Genomic DNA, 23432 nt, shown 5'->3' with positions numbered 1-23432 from the left:
CGGGCTTCTGGGTTGCCCACATGCTGTTTTGCTCTCTTAGGAGTAGGGGAGGCTAGCTTTTGATTTAAAAATGGCATAGCTATAGTGAGATCATGAGAGTCAGAAGTCAGTAAGGGTTGGATAATAGCAATATCACTGCATTTATCAGCATTTATCAGGTTTTCAGGCTCTATGTCCATAACGAAAGGGCAGTAAAGTTTCCACTTCAGAGTCAACACTCCTACACATTGCCTTGTTCGCCACCCATTTGGTCACGGCCACTCTAGCCTCCACATTGTTAATTTCATGCTCTATCATTCCCACTGCATTGGTTTAATAGTTAATAATAGAATTTGACGTTTTAGATGGATTTATGTGCAAGCCTCCACAAATTAAACATTCAAATGCACTGTCAACAAGTCCTCAATACAAGTTAATAAGACCTACCAGAAACTGGTTTTAAAATGCTGAAATAAGCTTGTTGGCCAGCCCCGCCCTCGATCAGCCTTGAATGGGCGCAGACAGGCCATACCCAGGTGCCACCTGTGCATGTCCCTTGTTGTGGGAGCCCAGAGTTGTTTTTAGGTCTCGGTGGCGTACTGCGCACATGTGCAGTCGAGCTTGCAAGATTTTATGTTTTAGAGTGTACTTCACTAGCGAGGGTTAAGACCCGTCCCTCTTCTCTATTGGCTGGCCTCCTAAACGGTGGCCAGCCATTGGAGAAGAGGTCTTAGTGACGCTCTTCTTTCCCAGTAAGCCCCGTACTTTTCAGACGGGGCTCCTTGACTTACTGCTGGCAAAAAGGTATATCTTCTTTATGGGTCCAGATGGCCCCATAAAGAAGATAAGGAACCTTTTAAGCCAGCAGGAAGTCAGGCGCTTGTTTCAAGCGCTTGTTGTTCTCACGTGCTAGAAACTCAACTATGTTTGCTCCATGGCATTCTGAGATTCCATACTTTGTACACACACATACGAATGCTCCTCGTAATGGTAATAGTTATTGGACAGTAACATAAAACCTACTGATGATAGAATGCAAATAAAAGTGTAGTCTTTCCGAGCCATACCGAGGACTTTGCTTGGGAAAATCACTCAATGAGGTGGCACAATATAACTGGGGGTTTCATCTGTGTTTTTTATAAGTAGAACAGGGCGAGGAGATGTGGCCTAACAGCCAAAGCTGCCGTTTTTGGAACTCGGAATCCAGGTTCGAGTACCGGCATCAATCACCATACTGTGATTCAAATCACGTAATCTGTCTGTGCCTTTAAATAGGATTCAGACCTTCTGTAATAGAATCTGGCGTTCATGTAAAACACTATCATTACCATGGTCCAAGTTTGTGCTATATTAAAAACACAAAAACTGTAAAAAAAAATTCGATTATAGAAATGGTCTTGCTTCAAACTGAATTCCGATCTGAAAAATCTCGCACCTCTTTCTACAACAGCATCCGTCTAAAAGTGTATCCGGTCCTCGGCAAAGCCCATGGGCCCAGCTGGACACCTCTGTTGACTTCGTCAACCTCCCTTGGTTACTGCTGGAGCTTGGAGTCTGCCCTCACCTCCTTTTCCCTCTCACAAAGTACTACCGCACTGTGGGAGCCCGAGTTGTTTTTGAAGAGTGCTTCTGGGTGCAAACTGGTGGTGGCGGTTGCTCTGCCCCGGTTCCTGCTGGGGCTTGGAGTCTGCCCCCACCTCCTTCTCCCTCTTGGCGAGCAGGTTTTTGTTTAAGCTTTATATGTTAGTACTTATTCATTACATATTTTAATATTACTTTTATGTATTGAAGTGTTTTGTGGTGGATTGAGTTTAAATTAGTAATATGAAATTGTTATATTGTTGTTAGACAAGGTATATATTGTGTTAAATGTATTTTATTCCCTAGTTATTGTAAAATGCGGTTATTCTAATTTTTAGTAATGAAATGGCTTTATTTTTGGCGACAATAATGCAGTGGAGATTGTGCGTTGTGATATATTTGCAATGTATATGTTTCAATATTTGTGTTTTTATGAGTTAAATATTGGAAGGCGATATTTTTGTGAAAAATATTGTTTTTCTGATATTCTTGTGACTTCTGAACCAAAAAAAATCCTTTTATAATGCAGCATCCTAAAGTGAACTAGAAGTGACACACATCCAAAATGTATGGGAAGTTCGCATGATAAATAATATCAACTTAGTTTATTAATAGCAAAAGGGGCGAGAGTCATAGTTACTGCAATTCACAATCAGTGCAGCTGGTGATCCTACCATAGTATCGTCTTCCACATCTGTCCAACATAGAGAAAGGACACAGATAACTAGAATACGAGGGCATTATTGGATATCATATCTGACTGGGCGGCTGAAGATGCGAATTCCTGGTGCTATTTAAACATTTGCCCCTTTTCGCCATAGACCAGAAGGGCTCCATACTGACTGCTGCCACATTTATCAAATGAAATATTCTTCTTGAAACGATTCTCAAGACTTGGGCCCATTAGAAGCAGACTGGAACACCTGATAAAAAGTGATTTATAATGATGACAACATTCTCAAGGGTACCTGTTTGGTTTGACCAATGAGACAGCAGGATAGTCACAAAACAGACCTGAAGAGAGAAGAACAAACATACACCTGGGTGAAAGGTATACTCACTATGATCATCAGGGACAGTCTCATCTTCTCCCCAACTATGAAGATGAAGGACTGAATGGAGAAAACTGGATTGACATTCAAGTTAATAGGTCAACAGTTGTACACTTGTTTATGATTTTTTGGAAGTGTTGTTGTGTTTAGACCTGGAGTCAATAAATAGGAATCATTTCATAAGGGCAAAGGGCTCGATTAAATAAATACATGGTCTCACACCCCGGCACAGGCTCATGAACGGTAAATCTAGTCTTATGAGATCTCTGTGTGTTGGCACCTCTGCCCCTCTTCACCAAACCCCAGCACATAACAAAATCCCACAAAAACTCAAGTAAGGGATAGCCATGCAAACTGCGCTTTGCTTGATTTTGTAAATCCTGTAACATAACATATTGTGTCATGGCTGAAGCAAAATGTGGCTCACCCACTAAGCAAAATATCAGAAAATCTGGGCCTCCATTTCTAAATGCATAGACTCTGATGGGATTTGATGGGCGATAGACATGAAATGAAAAGGATCAGGTTCACTACATCAGTAATGAGAAGAATTGATAAAAGACTCACGCTATAGGATTGGGAGTCCTGTAGAATGCATTTGAGAAGATTTGAGTTTCCTTTGCAATAATGATTCAGGTTGGACATTTTCCGTTTGAACCATGATTTTTTAATGAGCTGATATTGAAAATCACCCTCACTGTGCCAAAAAACAGCAAACGTTTTTAAGGATACCCGTGGCCCAGATCTCAATCTAAAACCCCCCCTAAACATTTGTACTTTGGTTACATTTTGTAGAGGAATCCGACGAAATCTGTGCGTATAACACTCTTAAAAGTACATAAAAAGGTACAACATGCAAAAAATATATTTATAATGAAAGTTATCCACACTGCCCTGAAAAGAGCTGCAACCCACCTTTGCTTCAACTATAAATCATGCAGGAAGGGAACAACCGTGTTCATGATTGGTTGAGAAGGACATGATCAAACAAAGTTTATATATTTTTGAGAAGGACAGGAACAAGCAAACTTGATATGTTTTTAAGTACAGCCATTCCATTTGCTGAAGTGCTTAGGACGCAACAAGTACATCGATGGTCTGGATTCCTTTGACATCTTTGAATCTGTCACAAGTCAGATTGACCGACAGTTCGTGTTTTCCGCTGTTGTGGGGAGTGAGCTCAAACTGGATCATCGCTTTCTGCGCAGGTGCTATCGTTGGAACACTGGAAGAGAGGAGGCGACGCATGATGAAGATGTGGACACAAGCATTCTCTGTACGTGTTAATTAAGCTTTTTTTTGTTTGTTTTTTTGTTCAATAAGTTTATTAAATTTTAAGAAGCGTAAAAATAGTTAAATACAATACAGAGTAATACATTCGATGAGGAAAAAGAAAAATCCCAAAATAAAGTTAATTAAGCTTTTAATAATCATAATATCCTGCTTTTCAGCTTAAAGAGCTGGGGCCTTATTTATGAAGAGTGACGCATCGCTGCGTGAAAACAGCGATGCGTCACTTTTCACTGCGCACTCCTTGTGACACCAATGATGCGTCATATTTAATGTATGACGCATCATGTCGCAAGGAGTTACAGATACGTCAGTATTTCTGACGTATCTGTAAGCGCAAAAGTGACGCATTTCTGGAGTGTGTCACAAAAGTGACGCGACTCCAGCAATGCGTCCTTTCACATGGGAAAAACCCCATGTGAAAGGGCCTGCGTCAGTCTTATGCCTGCTGTGAGGCAGGCGCAAGATTTTGACGCAACAGCGTCCTAAAAGTGACGCAGTGAAATCTCATAGATTTCACTGCGTCACTATTAGGAGGCTTTTTGCGGTGGATCGCCCCCTCTGCATACATTATACCTGACGCAGGTATAATGTGGCGCAGGGGTTTAAAAAGTGACGCATCTACCTAGATGCATCACTTTTTAAATATGGCGCATGTTTTACGCCGCCGATGCGTCACAAAAAGTGACGCATCAGCAGCTCAAAACTGACGCACGGCCTCATAAATGAGGCCCCAAGAGCGCTGAGTGGCCAGATGGTTCAGAAGCTGACCAATCAAAGATGTCTTGGAAAGATTATTTGCTCGATTTCAAAGTCTGTGGTTTTCCTACGTTTCTTTTGTGGCAGTCAACATTGCATTACAGCAGCTCAATTTTTCCATGACTGACAAAACACAAACATAGGGGGATATTTACAAGGAAGTGGTGGAGCGTGTTGTTAGCCTGCTTGGCTTAACGACACGCTCCGCCACTTCTGAAACGCAAGGCTGAAACGTGTTGACAAGAATGTGGTGCAACCTTGCGTTTCCCCCTGTGATGGTGCTGAGTTTAACAACTTAGCGCCAACGCAGACACCCTTGAACCAGAGTGCAAGGATGCCTGTGTGCAGAGCAGGATTGGTTATGTGTAGGAAGGTGTCCCTCCCTGCTCATCAACAATCCTAAAATGCCATTTGTAACTTCCATGTTTGCTGCTTCATGCAGCACACATGAAAGTTACAAAATGGCATTTCATGAAATGTTTTGTTTATGTGCAGGAAGGGACACCATGGCATTTTGCTTTTTCCATTTGTGCTGTTTAAGGAAGCACACATGGAAAAAGCAAAAACAAGGAGAAATAATGCATTTCTCCTTGTTTTGCCATCTTAAGACCTGGATTTTCATGGTCTTAATTTTGTCGCTGCCTCCTATGCCGCCATCCTTGTACATAGGGGGCAGCATCAAATACAATTGGTGTTGCTGTGGACTGTCCATCACAACACCCACTGCACGCCCCTTTCACGCTAAGCATAGCGTGAAAGGGTGCCTTATGTACAAGGCAGCGTTAAGCCACGTTAAGTGGCTTAACCCAGCCTTGTACATAAGGTAAGGCCCCTATTTCCACGGGAACGTCACAAAAAGTGATGTTCCTGTGGCGATAGGGCTTGTACATATGCCCCATTGAATTTTCATGCCCAAACACAACTCTTGAGGACCGCAAAAGAAATGGACCAAAATAGCAAAGTTTTGAATTATGTTATAAGAGAATACGTTTGTCAAAATTACCTAATGCTCTGGCAGTTTATATAATCGAGTTCATGCGGGCTAGCTATGGGGAACAGTTTTTATATCCTAAACCTATAGCACGTGGCTGTACATTTATTGCAAGTAAAATTATGGATTGGTTTAGTATATGGAATAATATATAAATACAAGCGCAAAATAATACATTCATCAAGCTAATTCTAATACTACAGGGCATATTATCAAGGGGGTTTATCTCCGCTTTCTTGGCTTTAAAAGCCAAGAAAGCGGAGATAAAAATTATCTCCCTATTACCTAGCTGTCGCTAACACCAGTTAGCGACAGCTAGTAGGAGATAGCGACCATCTTGGGCCCCACTTTGCATGTCAGTGATATTTATCACTAATGACATGCAAAGTGGGCGTGCCAAGATGTTAGCGACTGGAAACAGTCGCTAACATTGCTATCTCCTATTACCAACTTTTGGAGATATTCGCGCTAAGCGCGAATATCTCCAAAAGCTAACACCTGCCCCGAGCAGTTCTTAGCCATGTTATCCAATGGGAGGTGGATAACATGGCTAAGAGCATTAGCTCGGTAATGCATGAAAATCGCTGACTTTTCAGCAATATTCATGCATTGCGACCGATTTTTATTGCATTTGCGATAAACCTTGGTAATACCAAGGTTTATCTGCGCTAAAAATCGCCGCAGCTCAGCTGTAAATTTTTGGCTCTAACCAAGCAATAGCGATAATTATCGCTATTGCTTGGTAATATGCCCCTGAGTTCCTAATGAACATCGCAGAAACCACATGCATGATATACTTCGAGACACTGGGTTGGGCAGTCACTTAGGACACTTTACTAAGGTCCTTCAGCACTGGCAGCTCGTGGATCTGTTCCAGAGTTCCCCGAGTCTCCACAGTGTCACACTACTTTTTCAATCTCTGTATGAAGACATTTCACTTTCTCATCCAGTCCCATGACTTTCAATTCTATACAAACAACATCAGGCAGGAACTTGACTGTGGGAGAGTTCTGTTCACACTGGTGTGTGTTGGATGTCAGAAACAGGATGGGAAGAAATTGGTTAATACTTTGGGGCATATTTACAAAGAGTTTAAGCACAGCAAGCACATTTACTGCACTGCATTGAGTGTACGGGAGAGAGCAGAGCTGCAAAATATCTACTTAGAAGTGTTGCTGTTTTGTTCTCTTCCAGCACAGACACACTTGTGACTGCCATGCCCCAATACAGACAACCTTGCACTACAGTGCAAGGGGGTCTGCATTGTAGTGAGCATAGTTTTGGTGCCGTAAGGGGTCTAGCACACATATCGTGATCTACAATTCTTTATAAATAAGGATTTGCGTCAAACCCTATGAGTGGTTGCCTGGGGACATCTGTGTACCATCCTTGGAATGCCCTCTTGACGCAAAGTCTCGCAAGGCAGTACATTGTGCTGCATTGCATTACTTTGGGTTACAAACCAATGAATTGCGCTGGTTTGTAATTCCAGCAGAATATTCTGAGTCATGTTTCGTTGAAAAAGTAACCTGACACACACTTTGTAAATGTGAGCCTAAATATTGACAACATTGATGTTTTGTTTATTGGTAGGTATGGCGGAGCTTTGAACTCCTTCCATGTAGGAATCAGAACAACAATGGCCTCCTAACCCCATCTCTGTCATCAAAAGTCATAAGGGGTCATTAAGACCGCTGTAGATGATCTGCAGATCTGCAAGGGTGGTGAAGCCATGACTTCTACCTCCCTAGTTATGGACCTTCTGCAATACTTGGAGCTCTCTGTGCTATGAAGAAAGCGACTTTTGTGGCTGCTCCCTGAAGGTTTGGGGTGTGGGTGCTATGCTATGCTAAAAGCACCCACTCTGCAAAAAGTAATTTTTTCTCACACAGGAGTCTGTTTCTGTAATCAAAATAATGAATTACTTTTATTCATAGATAATTTTCTCGCTGCACATCAGGGCCATTCCACTTTTTCCCAGCCCATGACCACCAAGCATTGCGTGGCGTACACGGAAAGGAAACATCTATAACTGATGCTCTACCCTAAACAGAGTGAGTGAGATGACTGTCACTAAGATCTGGAGATCCTGGGACAGACAAACAGCCAAGTCAAGCGTAACTGTCAGCAGAGAAAAAAAAGTCTAATGGCAATCCAGTGGGCTCCCGACCTCTACTGGCGACCGCTTAATAATTGTGAGGATCTTAGAGGCAAAATGTACGATGCCGTAAACCTGTCATGACAGGTCTCTGCAGTTGTTGCCTCTTACATCTGTCAGATGCACGGCCTGGCCTAAATCCTTCCTGCTCTGACCATGAAAGGTGGTCTCTCAGCTGCTTCATCTCTTCGAAGTCCTCGCCTTGCCTAGTGCAAAGCAGTTTATCCTAGAATCAATAAAGTTCAACAATTACAATGCCTTCAAATTAGACAGTACTGACAAAAACCTCTGCCTCTTTCTTTGGTAGAGCTTAATCTGATGGTCACTAGCTTCTCAGGTTATGCATTGGCTTCCTAGATAACCATAGTCATTCTTACACTCTCAAAGTATACATTCCTCCAATCTACACTAGCTGGAAGTTGCCCCGTATGTAAATCTCCTCTTTCAAGCAGGACCTTCTCTCAACCTTCCCTTGTCATCTGGAACTGTTTTCCGATACATAGCAGGACTTTCTTTAGGAAGAAAGTTAAGATTCATTTGTTAGATCTTCAAGGATTGCTTTGTCTCACCTGATGTTCTTTCTAGACCAAGAGACCTTCGGATCATCGAGCACATTATAAAACGCAATTTGCATTAAATAACAGACTATGTAAATGTGAAGTTTGTAACTAGGGACTCTGCTGTTCATACTCTGATTTGTAGCATTGATCTTTAATCTCACCTCACATATAGAACCCAATTATGACTTGAAGTAAATAGAAGCAAGTCAACCGTGGCAAACTGTGCAAAAGCAAGAACTAGTTTTTTACATTTAACTGTGATTTGTTTCAGTTAAAGAAATATGTTTACACTTGACATGTGAATTAATAAAGGCAGCGATGTTATAGAGACCTTAATAACGTCACGAACTAGTCTGCATAAACTATGCACCAGTGCTATACAAATTCCACATTTAGGGGCACATTTACTATATTATAGGGCAATATTGTGCAGCAACCAAAATTGCTATTCTGCGTTGTGCTACGAGAGAAAGCAGTGCACAGCCCTATTTACTAAATAGGGCCTGCAGCTACTCTTTACCCCTTTCACTGGTGCACAAACATGCTGCCTAATGCCAGGCACAAACCTTCGCACCATGCACATATATTTTTACAGTAGTAAAACGGATCCTGCATTGTATTACTCATCTCTACAATTAAAACGCAGAATGAGGTGATAAACTTTTCTTGAAAAAGACATGGTGCAATAACATATCTGCTCCGTGGTGATATTACATTATTACGGTATGGTTATTCAATGTCACGTGAAGGGAGGACCTAGGTAACCATACACAAAGTTAACCAGTCCTACAGCCATCAACGGGACATCTGGAAATTATGGGGCATATTAGCAAGGGGAAGTATCACCGCTTTTTCGGCGAATTGTGCAGAGAAAGCGGCGATACTTCAAGAGCCCTATCCACAAGGGCATTTTAACGCCTGGCTCGAGCCTACTTTGCATGTCGGCAACAAACATCGCTAATGACATGCAAAGTGGGCGTTCCCACGTCCAACCATATGTAAAATGTGGTTGGAGGTGGGAACACCCTATTACCAAGGCAGGCGTTGGGAGAGGCAGACCTGCGATAAACTCGTTTATCACAGGTCTCCCAATGCCTGCTCTGACCAGGTGTTAGGGCATTGATAACATGGGGGTGTTGATCATAACGCTGATTCCACCCCCCCCATATTTTCAATGCACAAATTAGCGCAAGAAAACAACGTTTGTTTTCATGCGCTAATGTGCCATATCGCCAACTATCGCAGGATTTCACTTCCCCTACGAGATGCGCATTGATGATTGCATGCTATCACGACGAAAAAATCCGGTGATATTGGAATGTGCGTTGTGCGTTTTCTAACGCACTTCTAGGTAATATGCCCCGATGTTTCCAGAAAGACCACTCAATGACATTGGTCCTGATGCTCAAATGAAATGTCTTCCAATCTATTAAGTCACCCAGTGTAATTAGCCTCTTCATTGGAAGATTAAGGCACTTGGGCAGTGGCCTAGTTAGACCATTTGCCATCCGTGGCAGTCCCTGCTGAGGTTGCCCTTTGGTGATCACATTTAAGTGCAGGGGTGTTGACGATTCCTGCATTTGACGCCCCATGATGGCTGCAAGTAAATGCGGGGGCGGAAGGCCCCCGCCCACCCCTTCCTACACCACTGCACTTGATGGCATATTTACAAGGAAATAGCAAAGTGTGCACTGCAAGAAATTTGGCAGCACCGCACTGCGTCATTTTAAATGCACAGGGATTCACAAGCATATGGCGCACCCCTGTGTTTTCCCTTGCGTCTGCCCTAAAAAATGTTGCCTAGCACCAACACAGACAACCCTTGAGCCATGGTGTAAGGGTGCCTGCGTTGCAGGGTTGATTGTTTATGTGCAGGAATGGACACCTTCCTGCACATAAACAATCATTAAAGGCAATTTGCTCCTTCTGTGTGTGCTGCAGCACACATAGAAAGAGCACAATATGAGGAGAAATAAAAGTATTTATCCTCATTGCACCACTCTAATGCCAGCTTCCCAGTGGCTTACATTTTTGGTGCTGCCAAAGATTTACACGTCCGTGTAAATCTGGGCCAGCATCAAAATCAATGGGCCTTATTTTGGAACGCCCACAGCAACACATATTGCACGTTCCTTTCACGCAGATACCTGCGTGAAAGGCTACGATATTTACAGAAGCAACGTTAAGCCATGTAAAGTGGCTTATCACATTTTTGAAGATATGGAGCAGGGCATTGGGCCACGAGAACGTTGTAAAAAGTGATGCTCCAGTGGCACAATTCCTTTGTAAATATGCCCCTTGGTCTACAGATCACATTGTTGTGGGCTAGGGGACTGGGTGATCAACATTTGTTTTAATTTGCAGCTGAAGCGTGTAGGGTGAGAAGTGGGGCCTTCATACTTACCTTTTCACAATTGGTGTCTTCGACAGTCCGCTGCCTTCCACAGTCACCACACAGTCTTTAATGGGCTCTCCAAGGGGATTGAAAAATGAAACCTCAACAGGAAACGTCTTCCCTACAATGGCTTGTTCGGCCACCTGAAAGTGCACAGCAACAGAAAAGTTAACACAAACAATCAAAGAAATCAAAAATAGGATATAAATGGGAAGACACAAGAATATAGCTGCCAAATTTTCTGATTGGCCATGTGTGACATTTCCATGGCTTCAGTACGTATATGAGTGACATTCCATTAAAAAATGTGTGACAGTTTGAGTGACACTTTAACGTAAGCACATCAAGCTATAAATTCGATGTAAACATATAAATATCACTAATTACCTATTTTTTGGGCTATGTGAAGTTCTAGAAAAGAACTTGAAACTGCCGCAAACCTCCTGAAAAAGAAGATCACTGACCTAATTACCCTTCCTAACATGATTTTGTACTAAATACAATTATGGTACCAAGATATGAAACAAAAACCGAGTCTGTCACTGACTGAGTATCGTGGCTGCACCTTGAGGTCTTTACTGAGGGTGCAGTAAATTGGGCTCCCACAGCCTCTCATAATCAGGAAATTCGCAGCTTCCAGAGCACTCTCTAGATCAGGCAGCTCCAGAAAGTGAGGTACAGGGCCCAATCTCTGAGGCCACCATCGGAGTGCTCCAGGAGGTCTCCATTGAGGGGGTGTAGAATAAAAACAACCAGCGTTCTCTCTCACAGAGGACAGCCACTATACCCTGAGGGCTTACTTAACTCTTGCGGTTTCTGCTTAGCTTGCTCCACATGATGGTTTGGGCAAGCGCCCCCCAAATCACACTTTCCTGGACCCAGCATTTAAACTGAGGCCTCTACTCACAGGTGATCACTGAATGGCACTGCCTGCTGCCAATCCATTTTCATATCATGCTGCCTGTCTCATCCCACTCTGCGACTTCCCCACCAAAAGCTTCTAATAGTCCACTTCATATTAGTGTTGTAAATTAGCAGCAATTAGGTCAAGCATTAGCAGAAGACATCTGGTATTTAGAGACTATCTTGTCCATTTTGCGGAATCCATTTTGTATTTCTGGCAGCCATTTTGTTTGTCATGTGCTCGCAATGTGCTCTGTCCTAACCTTCCTGTTAACTGCTCTTGAAATCTGCCTAGAGACGAGATATATTTAGCTTCTCCTGCTTTGCACATGCTCAGTCGAGCTTACAGCTGTCCTCAACTTGTAACTGTCAGGAAGTGTCCACCAGAATTAGCTAACTGTCAGCCCCTCCCACTTGTTGCGAGCACACTATCTGTATGACCTTATATGTATTTGAAACCAGCATTCTGTACCTTGTACCACCTTCATTTGAGCCCCTGTGTGGGTATAAAAGGACCAAGCTCCTTCCAGTCAGTGTGCTACCTCATACACTACCAAAGGGTGTTGAGTGAATGTAGTTCCACCTCATGAGGTTTAATAAACTCTGTCTTTTCTATTCCAGCTTCTCTGCCAACTTCTTTATATTGGTCTGAGGATTCTGTGCAGAGAAGGGAGAACCCCTTGCACTGGTAGGCCTTGCTGAGGCTCACTACCACATTAGGACTCTGAGTCCTTCAAAGTGCCTTCAAATTTGTGAGTTCAGGATGTGAACTGTTCAATAATCTCTTGTGTTTGAAATAATGAATTTAATGTTGCTCCCTCTGTAAGAATCTAAGTCATGTGTAGGGTGCACATGACCAGTCTCTTCTGGAAGTGTGAGACATTTGTAACTAGTAGAAGCCAAGCTCCACAAAAGATCATAGGACTGTAACGACCAACCAGGATACAGATCACAGGCTCCTCATTTGTACTTGGACCAAAGGAGTGTGAAATGTTTATGACTTGCAGCCTGTGCTGTGCACCAATAAAATAAGCATCTGTGCCCATAACCAAATGACAAGACATGAGCATATCCATCTCTCCCTTCTTCAAAGCGGAAGGCTCAGCCTGTGTGCCCAGCAGTTGCAGGCTGACAGTTCACACTGGGAATTGCACAGCATCTCTGAGAGAGCCTTAAGCAATGGAGAGGGGCAGAGAGCAGATGTAAGTGCATGATGCGATTTTGCTCTATCCTGCTGTAATGGGTGGCAGCAGGGGCCTGAACTACATCCCACAGGAGACTTTGCTGCCAGGAGGTGGGGAAACGAGTGACAAATGAAAATGCAGGGTAGGCAGCAGAACAGGTGATAACAGGATGCTTTATTCTTCAAGATAAGTATCTCATGGTACAGGTAAAAGATGGTAGGAATGAATCTGGCAGGCCCTACTGGCAGCATCAACCTTGCTGCTCAGCCCATGCAGAAATAAGGATACCACAAGACGATTGCATACTAAAGGTGCCCATGACTCCCGTGCCACGAGACTTGATTCTATTCTACACCAACAGGTACCAGCGAGAACCTGAACTACATCCCCCAGGAGACTCTCCTGCCAGAGGCTGGGAAGATCATTGGCAGTAAATATGCCCTTCATTCCCACGGTGTGGGATGTGATTCTATTCTGCTCAAATGGGCGCCAGCGGGGGCCTACTCTTCATCTCCAGGAGACTCTGCTGCCAGGGGTGAGGAGACCATTGCACACTAAAGGCGCCCTTGATTCATGCAACGTGGGATGTGATTCCCTTCTGCTCCAATGAGTGTCAGCGGGGGCCTGAACTACATCTCCAGGAGACTCTGCTGCCAAGAGGTGGGGAGAGCATTGCGTACTATAGTTGCCCTTGATTTCCACAGGGTGATTCTTTGCCTTATTTTTTTGTCTCAGTTGGCAACAGGCTTGCAGCATTAGCCCATTGTTTCGCGTATGCTTGAAAGTTGAGCTCAACCATCCCTTCCTACATAATCAATTGTATAACTGCTGGGATACATAACTGTCAATTGTAGGCTTCACAATGGCCCAATGCTACAAACCTATTTTCAACTGGATCACCAAAATGGGACACAGTATCAAATTCCCTATGGATTTTATGAGATTTAACTTGGCCTCACCATGTTTTGTATCTGACAATACAAATAGCCTAAAGGGAAGGTGTAGTAAACTTATACTCCTCGCAACATGGCCACCTTTGGTCATGAGACCTTTCTCTATGTTCATACCTCTTAAACCTCCCAGTATACCTATTTGCATTCTACTTTGTACTTGAAGGTTTCACACTTGTCAGTTGATGATCTGGTCAGCTGGCGAGGTGTACTGCTCTGATTTGTCTTAATAAACCTATCCTATAACTCAACCATAAGTACCCTGTGTTCTATCTACAATCTATCTACAACAATTTGGTGACGATTTAGCTGACCAGACCAGAGAAGAAGACCAATAAGAATAGCCCAGCATGAGCAACACCTCCCACCAAGATCCTCAGAGATTAAAAGCAACTAGTAACCTGAATAACTCGCGAAAACTTGGATAAAAGAAAACGTAAATTATCCATAAACCTGTCAAACGCCAGACAATAAGAAGAAAACAACCGTGGAAGAATCTAAACTATAAAGAAGAAATAGAATCAGCCGCAAGTATCATTCATCTGCTGCCAGGAATGTGAGCAACTGCAATTTGTAAACTTAGCCTCTAAAAGAAGATAAGAGATTTGTCACAAGTGAACAGCTTGAAATCTGTGAAACGCGAGAAAAACAAGAAATCTGCAGTGAGTAAGAAGGAAGACTCAACCAAGCATGAGAAAAAGAAATCACCAAATTTGACGCTCTGCTTCTTGAGAGTTTAGCCGTTCGGTGTCATAAGATTTCTCCGCCTAGCGACAGGTGAGCTTTCCTGTCCTGTATTGACTGTTATTGTGAAAGGATTCACTCATTCTGTCTTACCCTTTTTACATTACGAGTGATCCTTCTGTGGCGCTGTCATCCTCATACTGATGACGCAGTAGAATCTCAGTGTGTCCTAGCGGAGAGGCAGCGTCTTCAATGTGGCACGTCCTGCGTCTGTGCTTTGTCCCAGGTAACGGCTGGAGAGGAGAGGAGAGGTGCTTCCAGCGTGTAAGCTCATCGCGCAACGTGTAACATCGCGAACGTCAGGAATCTATTTTTCAGTCTCATTCGCTGTTGTATTTTTGTTCCCATGGTTACGGGAACACATCGCAACAACGCCCGCTGTTTGGCTTGAAGCCTGCTTCATCTTTGTGCAGTGCATAGAGCCGTGTACCAGCGGCATAGTTTAAGTGGTGGACAGGATTGCGCTAACACACCAAGGGCCCATACAAGTATTAACCTTTCCCTTTGTGCCACCTCTAGGAAAAGGAACAGACACACTCACGCTGTGATACGGTGAGAGTAGCATTGCCACACAGTGTCCTCACACGCTGTCGTGCCTGTCCCCGATCTCGTTACTGTGAAGCAGGCACTAACCTGGTAAGCGGGCGCATGTTTTCTACAGAATCATGCCTTATTCCTGAAAAGAGGTACATCTGTTAATGCTTTGTAAAATTTCAAAATGGTGTTTTGCATTGTAAAATTTCAAGAAGGATTGCATTTTGTCAAGCAAATGGTAAGTCAAAGTCAAAACAAGCTTTATTTGGTATACAAAATATCCATGAAAGCATTCTACATAATAAAACTTTGTTCAGGGAAGTAATATAGCAATAAAATATTTCTTTGTATTACAATCCCCTTTTTCCCCTCATAAAAAGATTTATTAAAAAGGATACGTATTTCCTTTTTTTGATGTATAGACACCATGCTAATCAATAACATTTCATGGAGTACATAGAATTACATCAATCATAAAAAAGTTACCTGAAGTAAAGCCCAACATTTGATCAACTAATCAGTCTCATAGACAAGTGATTCCAAATATGAGAGCATTTTCCTTCGCTTGATTGCTAATTGAGTGAAGGAAATTACCGCATTACAAATCGTGACATGATCTAATTGACATATGAAATAGAATGCAGTTTTATAGGGATACAACTTATTGGAAATAAAAAGTGGACGCAGAATCGATTTCCTAAGATCCCTGTAGAAGTTACAAAACAGTATAAAGTGCAATGTGCTTTGGGCAGATTTACCATCGCAGGGGCACGTTGGAAGGTTTGCACTCCAGTTTGCCATCTTAGGAAATGCTATCTGAAAATGCAGTGTTCCTAGCCTTAGTCTAGTCAAATAAAATCTTTGTTGGGTATTCCTAGTAAATATAAGATACGGTTGAGTGCCTAATGAAAAGGGCCCTTCACAGTATAATCTGACGTTAAATTTAGTACATAGCCCTGCTTCCCTTTTTATCTTCCTAGACCCAAGGAGTTTCTTTTTAAGCTCCCCCTTACTTTAGTTCTCAATAATCAATGGGTCTTTAAAAACAGCATTCACATCACACTAGATCAGAAGATCATGGACATATTTTAACCATGGTGTCTTCTTCGAATGATCAAGACTAAGACAATCATATATTATTTCCTTGGTAAAATAAGTTTCTTTCTTTGTCCAAATTCGATGCCATAAATTAATGGTCAATACACTAATCAAATCACTTAAAAAGGGGACATCTGTTTCTCTATGGACAATATAGGTAGCAGTGGAATTAGGAATTGACAACACCCTGCGCATAAATTTATTTTCCATTATTTGCAGTGTGGAGGTATCTGACATTCCCCAAAGGGCACCCCCATAGCATACCCCAGATACACATTTGCTCCTATAAAGTTTTAGAATCTCTCTCACTGGCTTGTTACCTATTTTTTGTGAGAATCTAAAAATAGTCTCACTTGTCCTTAGAAATTTCAATTGGCTTGGGTTAATATGTGCGTTCCAGGTACCTTTACAATTAAAAAGTATTCCTAAATATGAAAAGGTAGAAGTCCTCTCAATGGGTGCATCATTTATAGAGTGGGTACTATGTTTAGTTTGACATTTCCCACAGGTCATAATGAGGGTTTTAGATAGATCAATTGCTAGGTCTTTATAAGTCATGATCTCAGTAAAATTATAGATCAAAAGCTGAAAACCGTTTGCAGTCCTGGAAATCAGGACTGCATCATCTGCGTACATAAATAAAGGTGTTACACGTTTACCTACAATAGGGGCATCAGCTTTAAGACGCTGTAGCAAAAAAATCAACTCCATTAATATATAATGAAAATAAAAGTGGTGCGAGGACGCAACCTTGTCTAATCCCTCGGGTAACTTTAAAGTGCGTTGTGCATTCCCCTGTGGGTCCATATCGTATCTTTGATGTTAAATGGACATATATTTGAGTCAAGAGACTAACGATATTGGTTGGAGCACCCATCCCTTGCAGCGCTTGCCATAAAATAGTATGGTTCACTAAATCACACGCGCTGGAAAGATCAACAAAGCATAGGTGGAGAGAACCCTCCTTTGCAAGAGTGTATTTTCCTATGAGTAGCTCCAAGTTTATACACTGTTCAATTGTTCCGATTCCTTTCCTGAAGCCATATTCGGTTTCAGTTAATATGTTTCCCTCCTTCACCCAATGCTCCAGCCTAGCAAGTAAAATTCTTCCCATAAGTCATCTTTACAGCTTTCGGACAAGTTCAGTTTTCTATGCGTCATGCTCTTAGTGCTTTTTCTTCAAAGGAAGATGATTTGTGAACTCACCGCATCTCCAATGTTTCTAACACCTTTGTGAGAGACAGTAGTTTAAACGAACACTCAATTTACATCTCCTCAGATGTGTGCCACACTTTTCTCGTAATGAAGAAGGTTTCAAAACAAGGACAGAGAGTCTAGAACCATGAAAGTCAAGAACCAGAACAGTAAATTGTGTAGATGGTGATGTTCAATAGCACATAAATAGTAAAGTTACTGAAGAAGCTAAAAAAAAAAGAGTATCTTGTTGATTCTGTATCGCGAAGATACATTTGAAAAGCTTGTTAAGCAGCCACCATCAACTTCTGGAGAGAGTAATTCTTTTAATTCCAGCATTTGACAGAGAGCAGCTCAAAAGCAAGTGAGGCAGGTATAAAAAAAAGAAATCAGGCTCAAAGTCATTAGAAGAGATGCCACCGTTCAAAAGTATATAAAGACTGTAGATCTCAAGAGAAAAAATGCAAATGGGAAATTGGAAAGTGGCAATTACTATTTCAATTTTGACCTGGAGAAAATTATCGCGACTCAAACTCCAATTCAAGGAAAAGGAAGGTCTGTGAACCTTGAACCAGGACTGGGAGAGAACAAAGCATGTCCCAGGACCGGCAGAACCAGGAACCAGGGGAGGACAAAGGATGTCCCAGGATCAGTACCGAGAGGACAATGGACATCCCGGGACAGGAAGGGGTCAAAGGCCCCAGAGTCAGTACCGGGAGAGGACAAAGGGTGTCCCAGGACCGGAAGGGGACAAAGGCCCCAGAATCAGTACCGGGAGTGGACAAAGGAGGTCCCAGGACCGGGAGGGTAATCAACCGATATTCGTGACAGTCTGGTTCCCAGAACCATGACAAAAGTTCCAGTACCACGACAGAAAATTGTGACAAGGTGGTTCCCAGAACCGGGACAAATGTTTCACGACTAGAACCGGGCCTTATAGCCCACAGTACTGAGACAGATGTAAATGTAAATGTGTTTGTATTTATATAGCACCTTCTATCCAGAGGTCTCGTAGCGCTGTATTCATACCGCTGTGGAACCCTTCCTGGCTTTCCTGTGAGATATCCTCTCCTGGGCATCCCCAAGGTGAAGCCAGGCATCCAAGCGCTGCTGGGGCCGTTGTGGAGATTAAGCAAGCTATTGCCCAGAGTCACAGAGTAGGACCCATGATTAGACTAGGCACCGAGGCGACAATTATCAGGTGCGGGGAGATTGAGTCCAAGAGCCGCCGAGACGGGAATTGAACCCTGGTCCCGAGCCAGACCTCTGCATCAGGGTCTGCCGCTCTAACCATTGAGCCACGCTTCTCCACATAGTCCACAGAAAAGCGTAAGAATAAAAATAAAAGAAATTTAGAGGCCCGAACCACATCAAGAGGCTCATAACCCGAGAAAGAGAACCAGAATCGAGACACCTGGTCCAGAACCTCAACTTGGACTATAAGAGAACTGGCTTCAACTTTTTCTTCGGGAACATCCTTCCAGAACTTTTTGCGCATTGGAGGCACTTGTTGAACTGTTCATCTTCACCTATGAGTGGGAAGCCATGTCAGACAAGGACTGTTTGGAGAAAATACACTGTTTCTCTTCCTGGTATTGCTGGTCACTGACGGATTGCAGAGAGTAGACTATCTCTTCCTGTTTTGTCAATCGAAAGGGAGTAGCTGGTCATGATGATAATCCTGTTTCTTTCTTCACCTTGACCCGAAACAAAATGCTTCTTCGCCTTCTTCATCTGGAAGTCCATGAGGTTGCTGACCTCCTATTTGTCTTGATGTTAATTGTTGTTGTCTCCCCTGCTTTATGCTCACTGCTTGTGTTTTGTGTGTTTATTTTCTTTTCCATGTAAAGGAGGAAGATGTGTAGTAAACTTATACTCCTCGCAACATGGCCACCTTTGGTCATTAGACCTTTCTCTATGTTCATACCTCTTAAGCCTGCCAGTATACCTATTTGCATTCTACTTTGTACTTGAAGGTTTCACACTTGTCAGTTGATGGTCTGGTCAGCTGGCGAGATGTACTGCTCTGCTGTTTCTTAATAAACCTATCATATAACTCAACCATAAGTATTCTGTGATCCATCTACAATCTATCTACAGCAGAAGGCTACAACTCTGCTGTCATTTACTGAGGCGAAGTTTATCCTTTTTAACAGGTTTCAGACAATGTATTCATTCCTAAAGCTAAATCCAACACAATCATTCTTGTCCATTTTTGGAGTATTGCCAACTCACTCAATCTTCCGCACTATGGGGCTTATTTATGAGCCTTTGCGTCACTTTTGCGCCGCAGTTGCATCACTTTATGTGATGCACCAGTGGCGTAAAAAATGCACTATGTTGCGTCATATTTACAAAGTGACGCATCTAGGTAGATGCGTCAATTTGTAAACCCCATGCGCCACATTATACCTGCCCCACATCATTATACCTGAAATCTATGACATTTCACTGCGCCACTTCTAGGACCCAAATGCACCAATATCTTGCGATTGCCTCACAGCAGGCGTAAGACTGATGCAGGCACATTTGAAATGGGACTTACCCATTTGAAATGATCCATTGCTGGATTTGCGTCACTTTTGTGACAGACTCCAGCAATGCGTAATTTTTGCGCCTACAGATACGTCAGAAATATTGATGTATCTGTAACTCCTTGCGACATGATGAGTCATACTGTAAATATGATGCATCCATGGTGTCGCAAGGAGGGTGCAATGAAAAGTGATGCATCACTGTTTTCACGCAGCGATGCGTCACTTTTCATAAATGGGGCCCTATGGATATCTTGGTGTGAAGTGAATATCTGCCCACTGCCCTTGTTTACTATCTGATCATGCCTCTGAATCAGGGGCAGGGGCAGTGCTTGTATCACAAGAATCAATCCAAGCCCTGGGGGTTTTAGTAGATGCAAACCATTTAGTGGGCATTTTGACATGTGCCCGATGCGGCTGTAACTTTATTAGTTGTGATTAAAAAGAGTTCAGTCTCTTAATGATACAATCCATAAAGGTTGTAAACTGACAATAAAGATTCCAGCCTAGAACAAACTGATGTAACATCATTCACCCCCGCGGCGTGCTTAAATGGCTTGGGCAATTCGCCCTGATTAGCCAAATCATCTATTTTAGGAGCTGCTTTCTCTTTCCCCCACTGAGGATGCTTAATATTCTTTTTCCTTTAAGTCAGAGAGGAGCAACAGACCAATTCATAGGTTCCCTCGAGATCAAAACTAATTGTATCAGCAGGGTTCTGTTTCGTTTTGATTAATCATGTGGTACTACTCCATGCTCTGAAGTATACAATGTGGCAGTCTATTCCGTCCAAACCAACTCTGATTTATGGCTGAGTATGGACACTCGCTTTTTCTCATTTGATTTTTGCCCCTTCTCCATTGGCATTGAAAGGATAGATCACCTCTTTTAATACTTCAGAGCATGGAGTAGCACTTCATGATTAATCACTACGAGTACCTGTCCCCAGTATACATCAGATATGGCTCAGGCAGCTACCCAGGAGCCTTACAACCCCCTGTCATTTGGAGACCATCGGTAGCACAACAGACCCACACCTGCCATCATTATGGCCAGTATAGAGAGAATAGAGTAGTACAATTCAGTGATTCGGAATGATGCAATGAGAAAGTATTTCTGTTAGTATGTCCCATCAGAATAGCCCTCTCTAAATGTTTAGCTGCAAATGGTTGCAATACCCTTCCCTTCAAAGTGCTACAATATCAAGCCCACTATATAATGAGCCTTGCACATAATGTTGTATTCCTATGCTCACAGAACACACAATCACTCAATAACTAAAATGAACGATGTAATACTGTGTTCAGTTGTTGGTGGGTGGAGCTAGGGGGACGGAGGAAGAGGAGGAGCAGCGACAGGAAAGGGTGAGATAGAGTAGGGACGGTGAACAGTGAAGAAGTAAAATAAAGAGCTCGTAAATACCAACAGTGTCCAGCGTCATTATTAGCAGCACAACTCTACAAACCAGTGCAGAAAAAGAGCACACCCCACACTTGGACGTTTATTCTCTGCAATTCAACATAAACACAGAAACATAATTTATCAACAATCAAGCAGTTTCCTGCAGAAATCTTTGCATTCACTAGTGCGGACTTCTGTGCCACAGTTGTGAAAAACTCTGCACTTGCTAATCCCATGCATCCAGATGGAAGTGAATAATGGAAGGCATAGTTTGCCTTGGATGTTTTGCAGTGCTCAGAAACAAGTATATTGTGGGCATTCCCAAACTTCTGTCCATTTCCATTCCACCCTAAAAAGAGTTGTAAATTTACACTTTTCAGAATCCCGCCCAAGATTCAGAGGGATTGTAGGGAAAGGACTTTTTCTTTGGGGAAACATGTTTTCACCTTATAAAAATATAAGAAAAATGTGTGTTTGCGCAGGTAGGTCCATCTCCCTGTGTAGACATCTCCACTATGGAGGACTATGAACAGCAGGATTTGGAGCCCTTGGGAAGACATTTGACAGTTCCACTATATCCCTGTAAATCTGTGACTGGAGTATCTTCCCAGGCGTGCTACTGAGAATAATGGTGCTTAGCCAAACAAAGGAAATAGGCATCCACACATAAACGTAAATCTATAGGTACAGGTTTAATACTTTTTTTATGAATAGGGCACGTTTTCCAAACTTTGTACACAGGACCCACTTGCAGTAATTATGTTAATTATGCTCTGCCCGACCAAAGACATTAACCCTCAATGACATACAGTAGACCGACAGAAAACACTACTAGAACGCATACCTCACAGAAATTAGGAGAACCACCAGCCTTTCTACAAGCACTCTGAAATACACAGGACAAGTAACAACTCGGACTACTACGCATACAACATTTAGAAGATCAGACTACAGATTTTTCTAATCCAAGGGGTTGCATAGCAGTCCAAACTGTTACATTCACTAACACAGGGTCATGCTTAGATGAATCACAGAACATTAATGCAAACTGACTGGTCACCATCATGTAACTACATGGCGTCTGGTGTTTGTTGTTATGTGGACTTCAGGCCAGGCAACAAGAAACCTCAACGACACCAAGGTCACAGGGCCCCATCCTTGACGTACATTTAATACGATGATGCTTTAGTTCACACAAATGAGCCAGATGTAGAATATTACAGTGGTTTGTAAAAGAAAAGAAACAGTATTGGAGTATGTTATTTTCACCCGCTACATATTGGTGAATATCAAGTTGGCCGGCAACTCGAGGTACTTAACTGAACTGAGGGTTTCGGATTCTGACCAATATCCCTACCCCAGCATCTGTCCATCAACAGTTGTTTCCGGCATAGAATAGGAAATACCATGCAGGAACTACTATTAACAGGGTTCATTCCTTCATGTGACTACCCGATGGATGTATGACGTTACAACGCATACTTTTACCACGCATGCCTTTACAACGCAGTTTTTACAACGCATGCCTTTACAACGCATAGTGCTTTGGGGCGCTGGATAGTGAATACTTTAATTTACTATTCCAACTCCAGTCCCCGTGGATATTAGGGAAGGTCTTGGATAGTAAATTAAACCTATTCCCTATCCTAGAGCGCCCCCCAGCGCAATGCGTTGTAATGGTTTGCGTTGTAAAAGTTGCGCCGCAAAGGCACTGCGTTGTAAAGGTTGTTTATCCTACCCGATTCACCGTTTGATACACACTTTGTCAGCCTCTTCCAACATGTGGAACACATGCTTAAAAAAGCCTTTTCCCCAGTGCGCTCATGTACCCAGTAAAGTCATATGCACTGTAATATCTCGTAGCCACCACTCTGCATGGTTTGTGACTTGTCCAAGGTGTTTTTGTATCTTAACTACCCTAACTAGAGAGTGGAATGGGAAATTGAAAGGTGTTAGGAAGAGGTATGGTTTGTAAAATGCCTTTTTGAGTGAAACTGATTTGTAATGAGTGGTAAATGACCATACATAGAAGGGAGAAAAGCCAACAAAGAAAAGATTTATGGTATCATAAGCATTACATGGCATTATTAAATAATCAGTTGGAGATGTTGACAGTGATGACTTA

At 42.6% G+C, this 23432-nt stretch overlaps 1 protein-coding gene across 1 annotated transcript in view; it reads right to left on the bottom strand.

Moving 5' to 3' along the window:
* Nucleotides 1-3461: 3461 nt before the first annotated feature.
* The window catches only part of LOC147705957 (protein-glutamine gamma-glutamyltransferase E-like), a 160493-nt gene continuing 140522 nt past the window's right edge, over nucleotides 3462-23432 (bottom strand). Inside the window, exons 11-12 of the mRNA XM_086932421.1 lie at nucleotides 10775-10908; nucleotides 3462-3837 (exon numbers count right to left, since the gene is read on the bottom strand). Of these exons, the coding sequence (XP_086788547.1) occupies nucleotides 3684-3837; nucleotides 10775-10908 (288 nt within the window). The 3' untranslated portion in view covers nucleotides 3462-3683. The remainder of the gene's footprint in view (nucleotides 3838-10774; nucleotides 10909-23432) is intronic.

Source organism: Lissotriton vulgaris, chromosome 7 (assembly GCF_964263255.1).
Source record: "Lissotriton vulgaris chromosome 7, aLisVul1.2, whole genome shotgun sequence".
NCBI lineage: Eukaryota > Metazoa > Chordata > Amphibia > Caudata > Salamandridae > Lissotriton > Lissotriton vulgaris.
Note: the sequence above shows the minus strand (reverse complement) of the source record. Positions and strands in the feature narration are given on the sequence as shown.